Source organism: Labeo rohita, chromosome 19, assembly GCF_022985175.1.
Source record: "Labeo rohita strain BAU-BD-2019 chromosome 19, IGBB_LRoh.1.0, whole genome shotgun sequence".
Classification (NCBI taxonomy): domain Eukaryota; kingdom Metazoa; phylum Chordata; class Actinopteri; order Cypriniformes; family Cyprinidae; genus Labeo; species Labeo rohita.
The window spans coordinates 32,569,894-32,592,797 of record NC_066887.1 but is presented as its reverse complement, the minus strand read 5'-3'; the positions used below and the strand labels follow the sequence as shown (position 1 = coordinate 32,592,797).

Genomic DNA, 22,904 nt, shown 5'->3' with positions numbered 1-22,904 from the left:
CAAATTATTTTAGTACATAAAGCTAAACTAAATGAAAGTGACAAATGTGATGTTTAATATTTTCTGTTTTATTTTATTTTAGTTTCAGTTTCTTTTTAGTTAACTTTAACACTATGACTATAACAAACTTAATAAATTAATTAACTAATGAATAAACATAAATAAAGTAATTAATTAATAGGTTAAATTAAATGAAAAAGTAATAAAAATAATAAAATATAAAAATTCTAAAAAAAATTATTAATGAATTAAGGAATGAATAACAGTATAGTAAGCAGAGAAAACTGCATACTCACAAAATTAAAATTTTATTTTTACAGTTTAAATTGGGTCTTTATATATTTAAAAAAATTAAGCAATTAATTAATTAATTAAAATAAATTAAAAAGTCATATGAAAATTAAATATAAAATATATAAATAATTAAAAATAAAAAAGAATAAATTAATTAATGAATAACAGTATAGTGCTATAGTGAGTACAGAAAACTATACTCTCACAAAATTAAAATATGATTTTTTACAGTTTAAATTGGTTCTTTATACATTAAATAAATTAAGTAAATGAAAAAAGTAAAAAAAAAAAAAAAAAAAAAAAAAGAAATGAATTAAAGAATAAATAACAGTATAGTGCTATAGTGAGTAGAGAAAACTACATACTCACAAAATTAATATATTATTTTTTGCAGTTTAAATTGGGTCTTTATACATTAAATATATATAGCTGCCTTTTAAAATTTCAAGATGGGGGTCCCTCGCATGAGGACGATGATATTTGGGAATTTATGGCATCTAACAAACTGAAAACCCTTGACAGGTCAAAGTCAATGCCAAACTGAATTTGCAAACAATTTTACTTCCATAAGGTGAAGTATTTGTGAGTTAAATATGATATTCAACAAGATTTTCTCCACATTTTCAACTTAGAATTTGCATAATTAGAAGTCAGCGATAAATAGTACAGTCTAATAGTCTGGTTTTTCCTAAATGCTCCTGTTTTTTCCATCAGAATGACTACATGCAGTGAACCGCTCCTAGCTTAACATCTGGATCTTGTCAGAATCTGGATTAAGTTCAAACTAAGACAGTGACTAAAAATGAAACTACGGAGTTTGTCACAGTTCTGTCCACTCAGACCAAAGCATCTACTGTAAGACTGTACGTGTGTACTTGTTTTTGCTACATTGTGGGGACCAAATGTCCCCACAAGGATAGTAAAACCTGAAATTTTTGACATTGTGGGGACTGGCTTGAGGTCCCCATGGGTACAAAAGCTTATAAATCAGACAGAATGAGATTTTTTGAGAAAGTAAAAATGCAGAAAGTTTTCTGTAAGGGTTAGGTTTAGGGGTAGGGTTAGGGTAAGGGGATAGAAAATACAGTGTGGACAGTATACAAACCATTGTGCCTATGGAGAGTCCCCACAAAGATAATAAACTACACATATGTGTGTGTGTGTGTGTGTGTGTGTGTAACTGCATAATCATGCTGTATATACAGACATTCATCAAAAATCTCTATGTTTGCAAAAGTGCAACTTATTTTTGTGAACAACCCACCTGACAACAAAGTAAACAGGTTCAGTAAACAAATATACAAACAACCAACGATTTATTTTTTATTATTATCAGCTGGTTTTGCTTACATTACGATATTTTATGCACTATTTCAAATCTGTTCTCACTTTCTATGACATGCTGTCAGCCATATGCACCGAAACTAAAGAAAAACCCAAATAGATCGAGTTTAAAAGTATAAAATCTCATGTTACAGTTACTAAACATAGTCAAATGTCCTGTCTGTGATACATGTACAATATAAACCGAGTTAAATGATTGATTATGTGTATGAAGATTCAATATAACGCAGCAGGAGCAACAAAATATTCATTTATAATCAGTAAAGATTCAGAATAAACAAACCTGTGTCCTGAGGCTCCAAGATAACTAGCGTGTTGTCAGTCACTCAGCGTGTGTTGAAACACGAATGAAAGTAAAAGAACAAAGCGCTGCTGTTGATGTAGGTCAGAGTAAGTTACAGAACACGCCTCGTTATGATCATAAAGGCGGGATACAGTAGCGAACTGAATCGTAAAACGATGGAAATCCTGCAACTGGAACTCCGGTGTCAAAATGACCAACTGTACTATTGGAACGGATTGTCTCATGAATATGAATTAGGTAATGCTGACGTTGCTTAGTAACCTCTTTTGAAGCATCCACTCAGATGACCTAATTAATATTCTCGCGTGGCGTAGCCAGTATAATGAGCCCTTTTGGCCAATCAGGTAGGTCTACAAGCTGAACGTCACCTTACGTAATTAATATTCATGTGCTAAACCGTCAACATAGTAGAATTCGTAAAATAAGCTAACCGAGCCGTTAAACATCTGGATTAAAGGTACGAAGTCTGTCTGCAATAATTTGTGAACGTTATAAAGTAGTATAAAGAACACATTTTAAAAACTGATTTTTAATGGGATAATTAAGGTTCACTGACAGTTATTAACATACATTTTATTTTGTATATGCTCTTGACTCTACACGTGTATGTGTATGCAAACTCTGATAAATCAATTTTAAAGCTAAAACGCCATCTAGTGTCTGTTTCTGACTGATCGCTGACCTAAAGGCCACCTTTATTACTCTAAAATAATATAGAAAATTAATTTACATATCGAAAAATAAATAATATTATTTAAAAAAAAATAGGTGAGATTAAAGACAGGTAAATTTAAAAATAAAAGCCAAAAAATTACATTGCACGAATTCACCCAAAGATGAACATTCTGTTGTGATTCCCAAGTGAACTTCCCAAATACAGCTAATCAGTGTTAGTACAGATACCTGTGCACGTATCGATCTGTGGACTGAATCGATGGCCTCCTCTGGGATACGATTACCAAACTTACTCGTCAGCAGATCTCCACCGACAAAGTAACATAATCCATGAGCAGATACTGCAGAGCAGAAGAGGAGAGACACTCATAAACGAGATTGAACAACATTAACTTACGTTAAACCATTACGTCGCAAGATGATTCTCTGATACTCCAAACGGATCGCGAATCGCGAATCATTTGATTTAGATCTGGACTTAGGAGCGGGTTCGCGAATCATTTGATTTGGATCAGAACTTCGGAGCGGGTTCGCGAATCTTTTGAATCAGATCCGGATTTCAGAGAGGGTTTGCGAATCATTTGATTTGGATCCGAACTTCGGAGCGGGTTCGCGAATCTTTTGATTCAGATCGGAACTTCAGAGTGGGTTCGTGATTCTTTTGATTCAGATCCGGACATTAGAGCGGGTTCGCGAATCACATGATTCAGATCGGAACTTCAGAGCGGGTTAGCGAATCTTTTGATTCAGATCCGGACCTCGGAGCGGGTTCACGAATCATTTGATTTGGATCGGAACTTCGGAGTGGGTTCGCAAATCTTTTGATTCAGATCGGAACTTCGGAGTGAGTTCGTGAATCTTTTGATTCAGATCCGGACTTTAGAGCGGGTTCGCGAATCACATTCAGATCGGAACTTCAGAGCGGGTTCGCGAAACTTTTGATTCAGATTCGGACTTCGGAGCGGGTTCGCGCATCATTTAATTTAGATCGGAACATCGGAGTGGGTTGGCGAATCATTTGATTCAGATCGGAAGAGCGGGTTCGCGAATCTTTTGATTCAGATCCGGACTTTAGAGCGGGTTCGCGAATCACATGATTAAGATCGGAACTTCAGAGCAGGTTCGCGAATATTTTGATTCAGATCCGGACTTCGGAGCGGGTTCGCGAAACATTTGATTTGGATCGGAACTTCGGAGCGGGTTCGCAAATCTTTTGATTCAGATCGGAACTTCGGAGTGGGTTCATGAATCTTTTGATTCAGATCCGGACTTTAAAGCGGGTTCGCGAATCACATGTTTCAGATCGGAACTTCAGAGCGGGTTCGCGAATCTTTTGATTCAGATCCGGATTTCAGAGCGGGTTCGCGAATCATTTGATTTGGATCAGAACTTCGGAGCGGGTTCGCGAATCTTTTGATTCAGATCGGAACTTCAGAGTGGGTTCGTGAATCCTTTGATTCAGATCCGGACTTTAGAGCGGGTTCGCGAATCACATGATTTAGATCGGAACTTCAGAGCGGGTTCGCGAATCTTTTGATTCAGATTCGGACTTCGGAGCGGATTCGCGAATCATTTGATTTAGATCGGAACATCCGAGTGGGCTGGCGAATCATTTGATTCAGATCGGATTAATTGGATTTTAATGACATTTTACACTATTACTGCTGTTAAAATGAGCTTGAAAATATATACATTTTTGTACTATTCAGGACAAATATACAAATCACAACACTGCCACAGCACAAAAAAAGAAAAACTAAATGATTAATTCTAAACATTTTTTTTACATTAACTCAAGTATAGTAAAACCAAAACAAAAAAGTAAAAATCTAAAATTATCTTATTAATAAACATAAACAAGAAATCTTTTAGTGGACAGTGAATAAAACATTTAAAACTCAAATATTATCTACAAAATTCTTAAAACACATGCTTCTGTATAATTAGTGAACTGAACTAAATAATTGACTTTGAGAAAGTGTCTGGCCTGTTTTATTGTATTTCTGCAACATCAAAATGATAATCTGATCATTATTTTAAAAAAAAAAAATGAAAGTTACAAGTTTGTTTACACATAATATAAACACATCAAAACACAAATTCTTAAAACAGAAAACCAACATAAAACCAGCGTTTCTCTTCCCAAAATCTGCTAAATGCAGAGACTCATAAGATTTCTGTTAAAACTCAAAAGATCAAAATAAATTGTCACAAAGGACATAAAGACAAAAGCAGTCTTATCTCAATAAAATAATGTTTAAACCTGGTTGGAGCAACACAAGCTCTTTACATGTGTATCTGAACTAAAGACACAAACCATGTAATGCAGTGCATGTTTTGGCACAACGATGATTCAGTCTGTTCTCTGGTCTGTAGTTTCCAGTGGTTTTATATTCGTCCATATGCTCTGATGGCAATGCTACATTCTTCCATCTGCCGATGATGATGAGGAGGATGAAGATGTTGAATTCATGTCCTCTTCGTTGGCGCCGCACGTGTCCACCAGACAGATGAGGCAGCTGGTGACGGGAAACGCGCGAACTTTACTGGAAACCACCCATTTGTCCGTCTCTGTGTAATACTCCATGATGTGACCCAGACGGCCGACCCCCTGAAACCCGGCTAACACGTAGATGACGGAGCCCACGGCCGCACACTTCACCGTCACGCCGCGCCACGGCATCGGAGATGCCATCTTCCACTCGTTACTGCCGATCTCATAGTACTCCACCGAGTCCAGACCGCCTGAGACCAAACATCCCCATTACAGAAATCATCATCCCGGAAACAGCAGGAATGTTAAAGGAGAAGTCCACTTCCAGAACAACAATTCACAAATAATTTACTCACCCCCTTGTCATCCAAGATGTTCATGTCTTTCTGTCTTCAGTTGTAAAGAAATTATGATTTTAGAGGAAAGCATTTCAGGATTTTTCTTCATATAATGGACTTCACTGGTGCCCTGATTTTGAACTTCCAAAATGTAGTTTAAATGCGGCTTCAAAGGCTCTAAACGATCCCAGCTGAGGAAGAAGGGTCTTATCTAGTGAAACAATCGGTCATTTTTTTCGAAAAATAAAAATCTGTATATTTTTTAAGCACAAAAGCTTGTGTAGCACAGGCTCTGGGATGCGCATTTACGTACTATGGAATCAGGTCAAAAGGTCACGGCGAAATGTAGGCGGAACTACAGACCCAGTGTTTACAAAGCGAATGCGCAAAGACTAAGAAAGTGCAAGTAAGTCAAACGCTGTTTACAAACAAAAAGGTACAACGATGTCGGACGATTCTGAAGTTTTAGGAAAAAATAAGATGGAGTTTTTCGACATACTCTACCTTTTTGAGCCGAAGTACACAGACAATGAACTAAGATGTGATTCGTAGTAGTGATGGGAAGCTCAGATCATTTTACCGACTCGGACCTTTGAGTCTCGTTCAGCAAAATGAACAAATCTTTTTTTGACTCATTTCGTTCATTTTAGCAAAATATAATGAAAATGTTACGTGTTACTTCCCTAACACATCTACTGCTTACACAAACGTTGATCACACCACAAACAAAACAAAACTATAATGCTATAAGAAACAGAAAAGATTCATTCATTGTTTACCTGGGTCTTTAGTCTATGATTAGCTCACCTCACCTCTTATCTGACAAGTTTTCGTGTTCGAGTCGTTCATTCATCACGTGACAGCCCCATAAGATGAACGAACGACTCGAAAAACCCTAAGACTCGAAACAGGTGAACTAATTCCAGTACAGAACCTAATAGGATGTTGCGCATGTGCGACTGAACGAATCACTCCCCCGAGACGACTCGTTCTTCCCGAGTCACATTAAAGATTCGTTCAAAATTAACAAATTGTTCAAGAACGACTCATCACTAATGCATAGCATCGTGAACGTGCACCCCAGAACCTGTGCTACACAAGTTTTTGTGCTTAAAAAGTATAAAAAAAATATTTTTGGGAAAAATGACGATCGTTTCACTAGATAAGACCCTTCTTCCTCGGCTGGGATCGTTTAGAGCCTTTGAAGCTGCATTTAAACTACATTTTGGAAGTTCAAAATCGGGGCACCAATCAAGTTCATTATATGGAGAAAAATCCTGAAATGTTTTCCTCAAAAACCATAATTTCTACACAACTGAAGAGAGAAAGACATGAACATCTTGGATGACAAGGGGGTGAGTACATTATTTGTAAATTGTTGTTCTGGAAGTCGACTTCTCCTTTAATGTATAAAAATAAAGCAAATACGAGAAGTGAATTTTCATAGAAACATACCGAGTGTGTTCTGCCCGCCGACGGCGTATATTCTTGAGTTCACCACCACCAGACCATGATTCTTACGGGCCTCCCGCATCCCACAGAGAGCTCTCCACCTGAGACACCACACAAAACACACACACACGCTTAACGGGACCCCTTTGAAGAGATTTTAAATTATTATTTCAATAATTTATTAATGCATTCATTTGTGGTGCTCTGATGTCAGTTAATGGTCACATTACCTGTATGTAAACAAATAAAATATTTAATCTATTTTCATGATTTCATTCATTATTAGCTTGTGAAATCTTGACTTATAACCAAGCATACAAGTTTGGAACTACATGAAGGTGACTAAATGATGAAGGGTTGTTATTGTCAACTAAAACTATTAAAATAGTTTTCATTAATTAAAACAAATTAGAATAAAATAAAATATTATTCATATTTTATTTCAATAATGTATTTTATTTTAAATTTTATTTTGGTTTATTTTTTATACTGTAAATTATTAATTTAAATACATTTGAAATAAAATAAAATAAAATAAAATAAATGAAATATAGAAATGTTGCTTTGGCAACTAACTGAAAAAAAGTACTAAGTACTAAAATGATTAAAGCTTACTAAAACTAAAACTGAAATACAATTAAATTAAAGCTAAATAGAAATATATTTAAAAAACAATCAATAAAACTGAAAAATCAAAATCCCAAAAGCTTTAATTATAATTAAAATGAAAACATAAAAATAAAAGCTAAAAAAAATAAAATAAAAATAAATAAATAAAAATGTATTTAGGTTTATTTCAATTTTATTTCAGGTTTATTTCTTTATATTATCAATTATTGATTGAAATAAATTTAAAAGCAAATTAAAAAATATACATAAAATAATAAAATATTAAAAAAGGATGTTCTGATATTCTTAGAGCTTTTGCATACTACATAATTTTATGTATATTCCCAATAAACATATCTTAAAAAAAAAATAATAATAATAAAATATGTTTCTTTGACAACTAACTAAAAAAAAAGTTTAAGTACTAGGTACTAAAATGACTAAAGCTTACTAAACAAACTAAAACTGAAATGCAATTAAATTAATGCTAAATAGAAATATAAGAAACTAATAAAATTGGCAAAATCAAAATCCCAAAATGAACTACAATTAAAATAAAACCATAAAAAAATAAATAAATAAATAAAATAAAAATCGTTTACATTTATTAAAATCATTTGGAATAAAATAAATTATTATTCAAATTTTATTTCATTTCAATAAATGTATTTTATTTACAAAATTTATTTTGGTTTATTTCTCTATATTATAAATTAAAACTATTCAAAATCATTTTCATTGACTGAAATAAATTTGAAATAAATTTAAAAAGAATAAAACATAGAAATGTTTCTTTGGCAACTAACTGAAATTAAATAAGGTTAAGTTTGAGTACTAAAATTACTAAAGCTTACTACACAAGCTAAAAGTGAAATAAAATTAAATTGAAACTAAACAGAAATATGAGAAGTTAATCACACTGAAAAAAAATCAAAATCACAAAAGCTTAAACCACAATAAAAATAAAAGCTAAAAATAAATAGTTTTCATTCATTAAAATAATTTGGAATAAAATAAATTATTATTCATATTTTATTTGATTTCAATAAACATATTTTATTTCCAAATTTATTTTGGTTTATTTTCTATATTATAAATGAAAACTATTCAAAATCATTTTCATTGATTGAATTAAATTTAAAATAAAATACAATTTTAAAATAATAAAATATAGAAATGTTTCTTTTGGCAACTAACTGAAATTAAATAAGTTTTAATTTAAGTTTAATTTAAGTAAAAATAAGTTTAAGTGCTAAAATGACTAAAGCTTACTAAACAAGCTAAAACTATAATAAACTTAAATTAAGCTAAACAGAAATATAAGAAATTCATAAAATTGACAAAATCAAAATCCCAAAAGCTTAAACTACTAATAAAATAAAATAATAATTAATTAATTAATGTTGTATAAATAATACTAAACTAAAAACGAAAAGATGACAATTTTAAGCAAACTATATCTTCACAATAAAAAAATAAAAAAACACATTAATGTAGGTGTCATAAATATCAACCTACTGCTAAAAAACAATTTAATTGGTCTGTGTCTTGAAAATAGACAATATAATATTTTTATAGTGCTTTTTGTCCTTTTTGGAGCAGAAGGTGGAGCAGAAAATGATGCCGTTTTGTTATTGTTAAGCAAAAACTAATTAAAAACATTACGTAAAAACAAATGTAAATACATTTGAATTAATATATATAATAAAAATATTGCTTCGGCAAATGCCTGAATTAAAATAAGTTTAAATTAAAATACTACAATAACAAAAATAAAAGGCTAAAATATTAACACTATAACAGTATATACATCATACTAAAACAACACTGAAATTGTGACAGAATTTACATTTCACTAAACAAGACTTAAACATCAACCTCTTGCTAAGATATGTAATTAAATTGCTCTGTGTTTTAGACACAGACGTACTCTTCAGTGTTGGGGTCGTACACCTCGCAGTCGTTGAGGACCCTGCCGGACACGTTGTTTCCCAAACTCCCTCCGCAGACGTAGATGAGGCCGTTGGCCTCCACCGACCCGTGACTGCAGCGCGGCATCAGCATGTTGGGCTTGGTCTGCCACGTCTCTGTCCGCGTGTCGTAGCACTCGAACAGATTCAGAGCTGAGCTTCCTGTCAACACAATCAACACAAACATTACTGACCGCTCATTTCCAATGTCTCTTCAAACCCTCGGGACGCTCTGCACAAACTCACCCACTTCTGACCCTCCGGAGGTGTAGATCTTTCCTTTAGAGGCGCAAGCGGCCAGACTGTCCCGTGGGTTCGGAGGTCCAAGTTTGGAGTACCAGCTGTCCTTCACTACGTTGTAGCAGTCCATCCGTTTGATCGGGAAGAGCTGAGAGCCGCCCAGGATGTAAACCACATTGTCCCAGAACACAGACGCGGCATCCCTTCGTTTCTCAAAGGGGCAGCGAATGTCTGTCCAACTGTAATCCTGAAACACAGGATAAGGATTTTGTGATGACCATTTTGTGCAGACTTGGATTACACAAACTCAAAAATATACACTACCAGTCAAAAGTTTTTGAACACTATTATTTTTAATGTTTTTAAAGAAGTCTCTTTTGCTCACCAAACCTGCATTTATTTGACCCAAAGTACCACAAAAACAGTAAAATTTTGAAATATTTGTACTGTTTAAAATAACTGTTTTCTACTTGAATATATTTAAAAATGTAATTAATTTCAAAGATTTTTAGCATCATTACTCCAGTCACATGATCTTTCAGAAATCATTCTAATATTCTGATTTGCTGCTCAAAAAACATTTATTATTATTATTATTATTATTATCGTGTTGAAAACAGTGGGGTAATTTTTTTTAGGTTTCTTTTATCTATAGAAAGTTCGGAATAACAGCATTTATCTGAAACAGAAATCTTTTGTAACATTATAAATGTCTTTATCATCACTTTTGATCAGTTTAAAGCATCCTTCTAAATGAAAGTTTTAATTTCTAATATATCTTTCCCAAATAAAAAAATGCTGATCTTTGGATCTTTCTATTCATTAAGAATATAATATAATATAATATAATAATGAAATATAATTTTAATTCTTATTTTAAATAGTAAAAATATTTTAAAATGTTACTGTTTTTGCTGTTTTTGAATCAAATAAATGCAGGCTTGGTGAGCAGAAGAGACTTCTTTTTAAAAAAACATAAAAAATCGTACTGTTCAGAAACTGCTTTTCAAAGATATTTAGATGCCATAAATTGATACATTTATATTACTTTTGATACATTTTTGCATTATTGTATTGTATTTATTTATTTTATTTTTTTAATTGCAAAATAATAAAAAAAAGAAAGACGAATTATTTAAAAAAAACTTTTTCCAGTTTCCAATGAAGTTCTGGAAGTTTTTTGTTTTATTTTGTTTTGCATTTTTAAAAAATCTTTTTATACAAATTAAAAGTTTTTTTATTTCATATTTTATCATTTTGATTTAGATTTTACATTTTTACTGCAAAACACACACAGACACATTTTTTAAATTATATAAATCAAATATAAATACATTTTTCCATGGCTGTTGATATCCAGGTCTTATTGATATAATAAGCCTGACATTTACAGATAGTTAGTTGGATTCTTGTGATCAGTCAGGCCAAAAATGTACCTTTGGGTTAAAGTAGCGGCAGGACTGTGGCTGAGAGCCTCCAAACAGAGCGATGCGATAGTCATGTTTCTTCCGGCGCGGTCGACTGCTCTCGCCCAGCTCCTCACGATCCTCTGGAGACAGAAGATGATAACGCATCCCACCTGAGAGCAAACACACCAGATGACTTAATTATATATGTGAAAAAAAAATCTTCTATGACTAAATTTAGCCCTCAGTTTAATAGAAGAATCTATATATATATTAAAGATTTTATTTTGTGTTTTTATTAATTTTTTTTATTGTATTATCTTTAATAGAGTTTTTGTTATTAATTAATTGTATTTATTTGATTATTTAATTGTTATTGCAAGATAAAAAATATATAAATATGTCCAGTTTTTCCAGGATAAGAATAGTTTAATAATTTTACAGAGATTTAGATTACATAAAGTGAAAAATGTATACTCATTATAGACTTACATATTATTATATTATTAATAATATATTACATATTATTATAAAAGTATATTATTAATTTTATTTGTTTTAACTTTTTAATTGCATGATAGCTAAATAAATAAATAAATACTGCAAACATAAATAATCATTTAAAAGATTATATAAATAAAATATTTCCAGTTCTTCCAGGATAAGAATTTTTTAATCATTTTACAGAGATTTAGATTATAAAAAATGAAAAATTTATACTCATTATAGACATTTCCATTTTTAAGACTTTTATGTTTGAAGTCATTAATTATTACTAATTATATTATTAATAATATATTATATATTATTATAAAATTATATTATTAATTTAATTTGTTTTAACTTTTTAATTGCATGATAGATAAATAAATAAATAAATAAATACTGCAAATATAAATAATTATTTAAAAAAATTATATAAATAAAATATTTCCAGTTCTTCCAGGATAATAATTTTTTAAGAAATTTTCTGATTTAATAAATAAATAAATATCTAATGTTAATTATATTATTAATGATATATTATTATAAAATTATATTATTAATTAATTTTATTTGTTGTAACTTTCAAATTGCATGATAAAATAAATAAATACTGCAAATATAAATAATTATTTTAAAAATTATATAATTATTTTACAGAGATTTAGTGAAAATTTTACTCATTATAGACCTATATTTAACTTTTTTTTTTTTTTTGAAAACACAGAAATCAAATAAAATTTGAATAACAATAATATATCACATACATAAAAGGAAAAAATGAATAAAAAACAAAAAAAAGGTGTTGTTAACTTACAGATGACCATTTTCAGGCACTCTGGGTTGTCCTGGATCAGCGGTTCGGCTTGAACGGTCTTACTGAGGAAGTTTTTGGATACGAGAGGGAATCGAACCTTCCCCAGAATGTCTACGATGTACTGCTGCCGATTCAACACGTCGTATTTCAGCCATCGCACCGCTGCGTCATATATCTGTACAATCACATATAAACATGTTAGTCATCACAGCAAACATAGTTTGGATTAGCCGTCATGGCGTCCCGTGTGCTGTTACCTGGTCTTCAGCTCGGACAGTCAGCGTGTCCTGCTGGAGCAGGTGTGTGACCTGTTTAACATCCAGCTGGAGAAACTCATCCATCTTGTAGACGTCTGTGAAGTGCTGGTGGATGAAATCATCAGCCGCCACCTTCAGCTCAGGACAGTTCAGACACTCGGCCAATGCGCTGATGCCTTACACAAAACAACCAATCACAACACTCCTCTACAGATTCATAGCTGGACCGCAAAACCAGTCTTAAGTAGCACGGGTATATTTGTAGCAATAGCCAACAATACATTGTATGGGTCAAAATGATCAATTTTTCTTTTATGCCAAAAATCATTAGGATATTAAGTAAAGATCATGTTCCATGAAGATATTTTGTAAATTTCCTTCTGTAAGTATATCTAAATTGAATTTTTATTTAGTAATATGGTTTGCTAAGACCTTCATTTGGACAACTTTAAAGGCGATTTTCTCAATATTTAGATTTCTTGCACCCTCAGATTTCAGATTTTCAAATAGTTGTATCTCGGCCAAATATTGTTCTATCATAACAAACTATACATTTCAGATGATGTATAAATCTTAATTTCAAAAAATTGACTTTTATGGCTGGTTTTGTCGTCCAGGATCACATATAGCATTGTTTCCTACCACTGTAAGCATTTTTAACTATAATGTGATTTCACCTGAAGCTTGTCTAATTTTAGATTGGAGCTTTAATGTGAACACAGATTTTAAAAATCACACGTAAAATAATTTTTTCTCATATCAGATTTATAAGATCAACAATAATAAATGATCAACACAGAAATGTATACACTACCAAAAAAATTATGAATTATGAATACATTTTTTTTCAACAATAGAATTTTTTTCTACAAATAAATATAGTAAACATATAATATCAGATTAATAACATCAGCAATAATAACCCACAAAAATATACAATTATCTTGTAATTAATAGAAATAAAATAGAAAAAAAGGTTAAATAAAACAGAAAAAATCAAATTTAAATAGGCATTAAATAAAATAAATACCCACTAAAATAAATTGCATAACAAATTAATACAAATAATTAAAAAATATAATTTAAATATTTTGATAATATGTAAATCTTGTTTTGTAAAATTTATTTACATATTAATATATGCATTTATCTGTTGTCTATTTTTAGTTTATTGGTAGACATTACTTTTAGTAAATTTTAATGTAAAGCTATCACAGACTATATGATGCATATTTCAGATATCACATCTTTTATTTGTCTTATTGCATATTTCTCAGATCATGTCATGCATATGTCAGGTCTCATGTTATATTATGAATATATTAGATGTTACATGTAATAAGATTTATAATATCAGAAATAGTAACCCACAGAAATATATAATTATCTTGTAATTAATATTAATAAAACAGAAAACAATAAGCAATAGAAATTTAACAGACGGAAAAATTAAAAAAATTAGGACAAATTAAAGAAAAAAATTTAAGAAACATTTAAAATATTTAATCATTTAAAAATATTTTTAATGTTTTAACATTAAATACAGTAAACATAAATTTACACGTTATTTATTTTAATTTAATTTACTGTACATTATTGATGCACATTATGTTAAATATTCCAGATTTTTCTATGCATATGTCAGCTTGCATATTATATGATGAATATATCAGATATGTCCGATATAATATCATATATAATTATCTTGTAATTAATGAAAATAAACATAAAAAATAAAAAATAATTTTCCATAGAAAGCACTAGAAGATGCAGGTGTCTCACCCAGACAGTTGGTGGCATCCACCTGCTCCTTCAGGAAATCCACACACATTTTCTTGACGGGTTCAATCTGGTACTGGTTAGCAGCGTTCAGGAGAGACTGAACATTATTACTGTTCACTGAGATTCTGAAATCAAATCAAAACATACACAAACTCTAAATGCATATAAAGTAGTTGAATAACTGTGGACTGATGTCTGTACGCTACACCAGACTGTTGCTGTCTTTATTTTAGCGTCTTTCATCATGTCCTACCGAGCCGTGTAGACAAACTCCACCAGCAGCTCGATGATCTCTGGTTCTGCTCCACCAAGCTCCACCTCATGATTTGTGGCCTCCATCATACTCGCTGTACATGCAAAAGCAGCAGTATTAGTTTTAGATGCATCTGTGTGTAAATGGAAAGATGTGTTTGATGCATGATGAAGTGTTTCTCACTTGTGAACATGAGGTTGAAGAAGTGGCTCGCGGCGGCCAGAACCACTCTGTGTGCCAGGATGTGTTTGCCCTGCACCACCAGAATCACGTCACACAGGATTCCCTACAAACACACACCGTCAGACAAACACGCTTTTCCCTGCAATCTCTATTTTTGAGCATTGGAGACAATAAATGCACAGCCATGCATAGATGTTATTTGACTTCTTTGATATGAGGTTGACATGCATAATGCTTTACTCATCATTTTTATTATTTCTTATTAATAAAAAAATTTTGCCACAACTTTTCATTGTCTCACTTTTCATCTTCTGTTTTCATCATTATTAAAACACTGCAACTAAAAATAAAATTAAAAAAATATATTATTCTTACATTTTATTATTTAAAAAATATATATTTTTTACAAAATATTTTATTTAAAAAGTAAAAACTATATTATTTAACATTAAATAATTAAACAATTAAAAATCAACAAACTAACCTATCAATTTATTTGTAAATATTTAGTATGATGTAGAAGTTAATTTTAAGTTAAATTATAAGTAAAATTAAATATTTAAACTATATTATTATTATTAAGTAATTAATAATTATATTTTATATGATAAATATATCAGATGTCAGATATAACATTAGATTTATAATATCAAGAATAATAACCCACAGAAAATTACAATTGTCTTGTGATTAATAGAAAAACAACAACAAAAAAATTAAACTCAACAGACATGAAAATAAAATAAATTTAAATACTAAATATGAATTAAATATATATTTTATTATTTAACAATTGCTAAATGATTTATTAATTATTATTAAAAAAAAAATTCACAATTAAATAAAAATACATTTACCTATTATCTATCAAGTAATTAATAATTATATTTTATATGATAAATGTATCTAAAAAAAACTAAAAATTTACATTTAACAGATATGAAAATAAAATACATTTAAAGTAAAATAAATAATAAATATAAATTAGATATACATTTTATTATTTAACAATTACTAAATTATTTATAAATTATTATAAAATTAAAAACAAAATTAACAATTAAATAAAAACACATTTGCATATTATCTATTATTAAGTAATTAATAATTATATTTTATATGATAAATGTATCTGATGTCCGATATAATATTATCTTTATAATATCAGGAATAATAACCCACATAAAAATACAATTGTCTTGTGATAAACAAAAATAAAACAAAAAACTACAAATTTACATTTAACAGAAATTAAAATAAAATACATTTAAAGTAAAATAAATAATAAATATAAATTAGACATACATTTTATTATTTAACAATTACTAAATTATTTATAAATTATTATAAAATTAAAAATAAAATTAACAATTAAATAAAAACACATTTGCATATTATCTATTATTAAGTAATTAATAATTGATGTCAGATATAACATTAGATTTATAATATCAGGAATAATAACCCACAGAAAAAAATAACTGTCTTGTAATTAATAGAAATTTAACAAAAATAAAATTTAACAGACATGAAAATAAAATACATTTAAAATAAAATAAATAATAAATATAAATTAAATATACATTTTATTGTTTAACAATTGCTAAATTATTTGTAAATTATTATATAAAAAAAAATCACAATTAAATAAAAATAAAAATAAAAATAAAAATTTACCCATTATCTATTTTCAGTTTAATGTACGAAATTACTTATAGCAAACTTGATGTAAAGTATGTAAATATATTGCAGTTGGATATCCCATATTTTATTCTGGATATGTCAGATATACCATTTTATATTGTGTTAGATATATCGTATTACAAAATTAATGTATTCAGATTCAGATTGTTATTGTTAACTTACATCCAATGAAATGATAGATTTGCCAACGTATCCAGCTACAGATTAATTCAACAATTAATAAAGAATAATCAATAAAGACCATAATGCACATAAGACTGGGAAATAATTAAAATAATAATAATTTTAAACTGCGCTGAGTGAAATAAAGCGCCCAGTGCTCAGTATAACTGCACATGAATGGTTCTTTTTAGCATTCATCATTCATTCATTCAGATTATGTCGTGCATATGTCAGGAACTTCCTATTATATGACGCATATGTCATACGTCTGATAATATTTACCTGTTTCCTTAAGTTATTCATCACTCCCATGATGTTAGACAATAATCTGTATTCCTCTTTGGACGCAATCTTCTTCTCGCTCTTCTTTTTGGGTCCTGACGTCTTCTCACATGATGTGGAGGCCATGCTCATCATGCTTTATTATGTTTATGATGACAACGTTTATTTAATAAATACACTAAGCTTTACTGTGCGGCTCTGTGTGTAAATATGAAAGACAGGAATGATGTGAAGGAAGCGGCAGGATTTCGGGAAGAACACATGCTGAATCTATGCAATAAAAGTCCTTTTCAAATTTAAAGCCAAAAATATATATATATAGCTCAATCGCTCTATAAGTGTTTTTTAGGTGCTTTTAGATAGCTATTCTTTGAGTACATGTGTATGGGGAATAGTATGCGTACTATTTACGTTTAAATTCACGATCGGTACAAAAATGATGTGAAGTATCAGACAATATGCCGTGTGTCAAAATAAAAGTCCGACTTCAAGGTTGACCTAAACGGAAAATAGATTAACTGTTCTGTAAATATCTTCGAACAGATTGTTTTTTATTCTTTTGTGTTCATAATTTAAGTATAGACCAAAAAGATCTTTTGGAAAATTTATTATTATTATTATTATTATTATTAAATAGTAGTGTTTATTGTACTTATTTACGTTATTGTTAAACTTTCTTTTTTATACACAAGTTTGAATTTAATAAGAGTATGATTTATAATGTTTATTATTATTATTATTATTATTTTATTCTTTTTAACTCTGGGTGTAAAAAAACAAAATTATGATTTAAACAAAATTGTGGTTTATAAAATAAAAAAAAATAATTAAATTAAATTAATAATTTCAATAATTATTTTAATATATTTTAAAGCATAAAGTCATGCTGTTGCACTACAAATCTGTAAATTGGGAGAGTAATATATCTGTATTATATTGTCATGTTATGTACACTAGATGTCAGTGTTAAAACAAGTTATTATGCTAACAGTCTGTGAATTAATCAGAGGACAAATTACAGTTTTTCTCAGTCGCTTTGGTGCATTTCTCACAACACTATTTACATTTGCACAACAGTTAATGCATTTCTCAAAACAATTAGTACAAACTGCAAAACCTAGTTGATAACCTGCAAAAGCGTGTCACTTGCTCAAAATGGATAGCTCATTCCTCAAAAGCAAGTATTCATGTCAATGAAAGTGTCAGTGTCATCAAGATGAAAAGTCCTGACACCATTGTTTATGAACAAGATAGTCAAATGGCTTTGTCATGTTTTCATTATGACAGTTTACTCTGTAAATTTTTTCCTATGCAAAAAAGTCAGATTTTGGTGACACTTCCTGAAAATGCTCAAGACAGCACTATATACTATTTGCACAGCCATTTGAAAACTACAGTAAAGCTAGACATTACTGTATTTAGTGAGGTATCTGAGTACAAGACACTGAATATGTATGTTTCACATTTTTACTTCATATGCTCTTTGCAATTCTAATTTATTCAAAGCATTGTGCAAACGAATAAATACACCCTTATTTACAACAAACATAAACTCCCTTTGGGTAGAGCTGTGCACAATTGTAAACAATATTGCAGTACATATTGGAACTGAACCTACAACATATAGGTATGTAAATCATTCATGCACATTTGCAGAAATTGTTCAATTTAGAAGACATTTTCAGGAAAAAAAAGATTTAAATTTTTTTATAAAATTTGCTTGACAGATTTTGACAACTAGTTCAACATTTTTGTATGTAATGACTCAAGCAATGAAATGAGGACTATTAGTTTTATATGGAATGACTATTCAGCATTCACAAGTTTAGTTAATTTTGACTGACATGACATAAGCAAATGATAATGTTATAAAACAGCAGAGAGTTGTATGAAAGCAATTGATGCATGTCCAAAAGCATTTGCAATTTGTTGGAAGGAATGAGAAACTGCTACTATGATGTGCACAAATGACTAAATGTTGTGGAGGTTGAAGTAAATGTTGTGCAAATGTAAATAGTGTTGTGAGAAATGCACCAAAGCGACTGAGAAAAACTGTAACTGGATGTCTAAACAAAGGTACTAATAAAGGCTTTGGTTTGGCAACAAATTAGATATTTTTACATGCATCCCTTGTTAGTTTTACTTTTAATTGTCATAGGATAAGAGGAAAATTTCAAGGACTAAGCAAAACCATTCTTTAATTAAATTTTTATTGATGCATGTTTGCCGTCTGTGTTCTTCTCCTCCTGCATGAGTATGTGTGCCATTATTTGATTTGGGGTGAAGTGTCACGGCCAGTCAGGGCCAATTACATGAAATCCCATATTTCTCTGGCTTAACGCCTGTGGTAGAGATGGATACAGCGTTTGCATTTATCTTTTGACTCGACATGGAGAGTTTTACATAAGAGAAGACATGCCAGGCTCTTGTCTGTGTTTAATGAGGCAGAGGAGCTGGAGGTGAGCTTATTACGCCAACCAAACGCTCCGGCCCTGCTTAATTTCTCAAAGCTTTCATTTGAACAACCTGCTGTCAGGAATCTGAGAGGCGATTAGTTCTGTCTCCTCGTCCACCTGTACAACGGAGGACGGCTGAACATGCAGGACGTCGCTCTCGCTGTCTGGGTCATCGCAAAGCTGACAAAGGTTGAATTTATCAGGTTTTTCATCTAAAAAAAGAAAGGATAATTTAAACAGCACTGGACTGTGTTCAATTAAATAAAAAAGCAAATATTCTGAAAAAGACAAAAATAATAATAAGTCCAGTATTTGTTGAGATATTGTTTCTGGTGACTTTCATCAGGCATTTAAACCTGACAGGATTTAAAAAGAGCAGACTACATTCAAGTGAATTTGCTTTTATTTTTTTCCCCTTTAAATTATGCAAATGTATTCAGATTAAATCCAATCCACAGTAAAAACATTCGCACCTTTTGGCAGCCAAATACCGCGTGTCGATATTCAATGGCTCACGCGGTCTCTCAAAAAGGCATTGAAATCGAACAAGATGGAGAAGAGGACAAAGCAGTTGAAGAGACCTGTCGTCGCATTTCTGGATGCTGAAGAGGAAAGCCGAACACACACATATTTTCAGTGTTTTTTTCCCATCTGTCTCCGCGGTTTTATTGCAGCTGAAGGCAACAGCAGCTCGAGTAGAAGCTCTCGCTTTGAACCTCTGAGCTGGACGAGAAAAACGCCCCGGCGTCCTATTGATTCCCATCTGTGGGAGTTTTTGTTGTCATGTGCGCTTTAAAGGGGTTTTTCCTCCTTATCTTTTTATAAAGTCAATTCCCATCATGCAGCAAATCATTCCTCAAAAACTGAGAGTTTCTCTTTATTTCAGGCCTAAAATGCAGTGAGCCAAAAATGAGAATGAGAACAGCAACTACACAACCAGACGATGATAGATAGATAGATAGAAAGATAGATAGATAGATAGAAATAGAACGACAGGACGACATATAGAACAACATATAGATAGATAGATACATACATAGATAGATAGATTCAACAGTCGATAGATTAAACGATAGAACGATCGATCAACAGATCGACAGATTGATAGATAGATCAATAGAATGACAGACTGACAGAATGATAGATAGAACGATAGATAGATAGATAGAACGACAGAACGAAAGATACATAGATAGATAGATAGATAGATAGATAAAACGACAGAACGATAGAATGATAGATAGATAGATAAATAGATAGATAGATAGATAGACAGATATAGATAAAACGACAGAACAATAGATAGAATGATAGAACGATAGAACGATAGATAGATAGATAGAACGACAGGACGACATATAGAACGATAGATAGAATGACAGAACAAAAGATAGATAGATAGATAGATAGATAGATAGATAGACAGATAGATAGATAGATAGATAGATAAAACGACAGATTGATAGAACGATAGATAGATAGATAAACAGATAGATAGATAGATACACAAGGATAAAACGACAGAACAATAGATATAATGACAGAACAATAGAACGATAGATAGATAGATAGATAGATAGATAGATAGATAGATAGATAGATAGATAGATAAAACGACAGAACGATAGAATGATAGATAGAACGATAGATAGAACGATAGATAGATAGATAGATAGATAGATAGATAGATAGATAGATAGATAGATAGATAGAACGACAGGACAACATATAGAACAATAGATAGAATGACAGAACAAAAGATAGATAGATAGATAGAACGATAGAACGATAGATAGATAGATAGATAGATAGATAAATAGAACGACAGGACGACATATAGAACAATAGATAGAATGACAGAACAAAAGATAGATAGATAGATAGATAGAACGATAGAACGATAGAACGATAGATAGATAGACAGATAGATAGATAGATAGATAGAACGACAGGACGACATATAGAACGATAGATAGAATGACAGAACAAAAGACAGATAAATAGATAAAACGACAGAACGATAGAAGGATAGATAGAACGATAGATAGAACGATAGATAGATAGATAGATAGATAGATAGATAGATAGATAGATAGATAGATAGATAAAACGACAGATTGATAGATAGATAGATAGATAGATAGATAGATAGATAGATAGATAGATAGATAGATAGATAGATAGAATGACAGAACGATAGATAGAATGACAGAACGAAAGATAGATAGATAGGTAGATAGATAGATAGATAGATAGATAGATAGATAGATAGATAGATAAAATGACAGAACGATAGAATGATAGATAGAACGATAGAACGATAGAACGATAGATAGATAGATAGATAGATAGATAGATAGATAAAACGACAGAACGATAGAATGATAGATAGAACGATAGATAGAACGATAGATAGATAGATAGATAGATAGATAGATAGATAGATAGATAAATAGAACGACAGGACGACATATAGAACAATAGATAGAATGACAGAACAAAAGATAGATAGATAGATAGAATGATAGAACGATAGATAGATAGATAGATAGATAGATAGATAGATAGATAGATAGATAGATAAATAGAACGACAGGACGACATATAGAACGATAGATAGAATGACAGAACAAAAGATAGATAAATAGATAAAACGACAGAACGATAGAATGATAGATAGAACGATAGATAGATAGATAAAACGACAGAACAACAGAATGATAGATAGAACGATAGATAGAACGATAGATAGATAGATAGATAGATAGATAGGTAGATAAATAGAACGACAGGACGACATATAGAACAATAGATAGAATGACATAACAAAAGATAGATAGATAGATAGAACGATAGAACGATAGAACGATAGATAGATAGATAGATAGATAGATAGATAGATAGATAGATAGATAGATAGATAGATAAATAGAACGACAGGACGACATATAGAACGATAGATAGAATGACAGAACAAAAGATAGATAAATAGATAAAACGACAGAATGATAGAATGATAGATAGAACGATAGATAGATAGATAGATAGATAGATAGACAGATAGATAACTCTGTGAAAATGAACATGCCTGAGGCACTTCTTCAGTTCATTTCCCATGAAACTCATTTACAGCAGCAGTTTGAGTTCTCGTTCAGTCTAATGGATGAGAAGCGTTCAGTCATGGCGTTCTGCCCTCCTATAACATAATTAAGCAAATACAGACTCATAGAAGAGACACGAGGCCAAATCCGCCCTCAATGAGGCGTGCAGGCCTCCGCCGGCAGAAATTAATTACCAAAAGACTTCTTCAGTTGTTGGAAAGGAAAGGGGCGCGTTATTGTGCTGGTGAGTGGCGGTCTGGGAGTCGCTGTGAGCTGGATGTTATTTCTGTGTTTTCCA

The 22,904-nt window shown here is 30.8% G+C and overlaps 2 protein-coding genes across 3 annotated transcripts in view; both read right to left on the bottom strand.

Annotated features, from left to right (window-relative positions):
• dennd3a (DENN/MADD domain containing 3a) overlaps positions 1–2,144 on the bottom strand; it is a 36,290-nt gene extending 34,146 nt beyond the window's left edge. For both annotated transcript variants that reach the window (XM_051137259.1, XM_051137260.1), the window contains exon 1: positions 1,922–2,144. The gene's annotated coding sequence lies outside the window, so the exon portion shown is untranslated. The remainder of the gene's footprint in view (positions 1–1,921) is intronic.
• A 2,448-nt stretch (positions 2,145–4,592) lies between these two features.
• klhl7 (kelch-like family member 7) lies at positions 4,593–17,295 on the bottom strand. Its single transcript, XM_051136029.1, has 11 exons — positions 17,050–17,295; positions 14,902–15,004; positions 14,719–14,812; positions 14,466–14,590; positions 12,684–12,859; positions 12,427–12,601; positions 11,157–11,299; positions 9,727–9,967; positions 9,441–9,642; positions 6,905–7,002; positions 4,593–5,362 (listed from the first exon to the last, which is right to left on the bottom strand). The coding sequence occupies exons 1-11, from the start codon at positions 17,182–17,184 to the stop codon at positions 5,037–5,039; spliced, it is 1,818 nt and encodes a 605-aa protein (XP_050991986.1). The 5' UTR covers positions 17,185–17,295; the 3' UTR covers positions 4,593–5,036.
• Between the last annotated feature and the right edge of the window lie 5,609 nt (positions 17,296–22,904).